At 34.6% G+C, this 1,608-nt stretch overlaps 1 protein-coding gene across 1 annotated transcript; it reads left to right on the forward strand.

Moving 5' to 3' along the window:
* The first annotated feature begins 318 nt into the window (after positions 1–318).
* On the forward strand, positions 319–1,344 carry LOC150106754 (general transcription factor II-I repeat domain-containing protein 2B-like). Its single transcript, XM_090393473.1, has one exon. The coding sequence runs from the start codon at positions 319–321 to the stop codon at positions 1,342–1,344; it is 1,026 nt and encodes a 341-aa protein (XP_090249599.1).
* The last annotated feature ends 264 nt before the right edge of the window (positions 1,345–1,608 follow it).

Consider the following 1,608-nt stretch of genomic DNA (forward strand, 5'->3'; position numbering starts at 1 on the left):
GGCACAAGTTGCCCTTTTTGTCAGGTATATGTCTTCCCAAGGTCCAAAAGAAGAACTTCTAGGATTGCTACCGCTCTCGGGACAAACTAGAGGGGAAGATATAGCGAATGCCGTGCAAAAATGCCTGAAGACAATAAGATCGATTTAAATAAAATCGTTTCAATAGCAACTGATGGAACCAGAAGTATGGCAGGAAAAAATAAAGGGGCAACAACGATTCTTCAGAGCACAATAAACCACGAAATTCTTACGTTTCACTGCATAATACACTAAGAAGCGCTTTGTGCCCAAACATTTCCGGCCGAAATAGTTGAGGTCATGAATTTGGTAATCAAGATTGTTAACAGCATCTTGTCAAAAGCACTCTACCATCGTCAGTTTAAAGAATTCTTAAACGAAATGGAGACTCAGTATTCCGACCTCCTTCTTCACAATAAAGTGCGATGGCTTTCCAAAGGTAAGGTGTTGAAACGTTTTGCTTTGTGCTTGAATGAAATAAATACATTCCTAAATGAAAAAGGCATTAATCACCCTGAATTAGAGAACGACAAATGGTTGCAAAAATTTTACTTTATGGTGGATATCACAGCGAAATTAAATGAGCTGAATCTAAAACTGCAAGGAAAGGGAAACCCAGCCTATGTTTTGGTAGAAGAATTGGTTTGTTTTGAAGAAAAATTAATTCTTTTTGCAGAAGATATTCAGAGCGGTAAATTACTTCATTTTCAATTTCTAAAGCAATATCGCGATAAAACCAGTGCAACTGTTGACACGAATTACTTCAGCACAGTTATAAAAAAAATTAAAGATGAATTTGCTGACAGATTTGAGCAATTCAAAACCAACAAAACCACTCTAGCATTCATAGTAAATCCTCTCAACACAAATAGTAACGAAATCCACATTGAGCCATTTGGAATTGATACCGGATCTCTAGAAATGCAATTGATCGATTTAAAAAGTAAAGCTTTGTGGAGTGGAAAATTTACAGAGTTGAAAAGCAAGTTGGAAGAGTTGGAGGTCCAGAAATGTATGTACGTAACGCAACAAAAGTGGACAGCTTTAAAAGAAATGCCGCGAGTTGAGGCACTTATATTCGAAGCATGGAATAGTCTTCCAGATTGCTACAGTGAGGTGAAGAAGTTGGCATTTGGAGTGGTGACTATCTTCGGATCGACATATTCGTGCGAGCAAGCGTTCTCTTGCATGAATATAATTAAAAGTAAAGTAAGAAGCCAACTAACAAATGAAAATTTAGAGTCGTGTTTGAAACTTAAAACAACAAGTTATGAGCCAAATTTATCCAAACTTTCTAAAACCATGCAAAGCCAACTCTCCCATTGAATTTGTTTGCTCAAATGTATGTTATTGTTTTTTTTATTTTAAGTACAAGTTACATTGTTTAGTAAAGTTTAAATTTTCTACTTGAATAACCATGCAAAGCCATCTCTCCCATTGAATTTGTTTGCTCAATTGTTTGTTATTGAAGTACGTGTTGTAAGTAAATGTTTAATTGTTTTAATTTTTTACTTAAATAATAAGTAATTATCTAATAATGCCATATATATATTATCTAATTTGTTGTGAAAAACACTACTTATATATGAA

Source organism: Typopeltis vanoorti, chromosome 5 (genome assembly GCF_054136105.1).
Source record: "Typopeltis vanoorti isolate ZY-2024b chromosome 5, IOZ_Tvanoo_1.0, whole genome shotgun sequence".
Classification (NCBI taxonomy): Eukaryota; Metazoa; Arthropoda; class Arachnida; order Uropygi; family Thelyphonidae; genus Typopeltis; species Typopeltis vanoorti.

Excerpts from the sequence above, each read along its gene's own strand:
- LOC150106754 (XM_090393473.1), top strand. The coding sequence starts at position 319 with ATGAATTTGGTAATCAAGATTGTTAACAGCATCTTGTCAAAAGCACTC.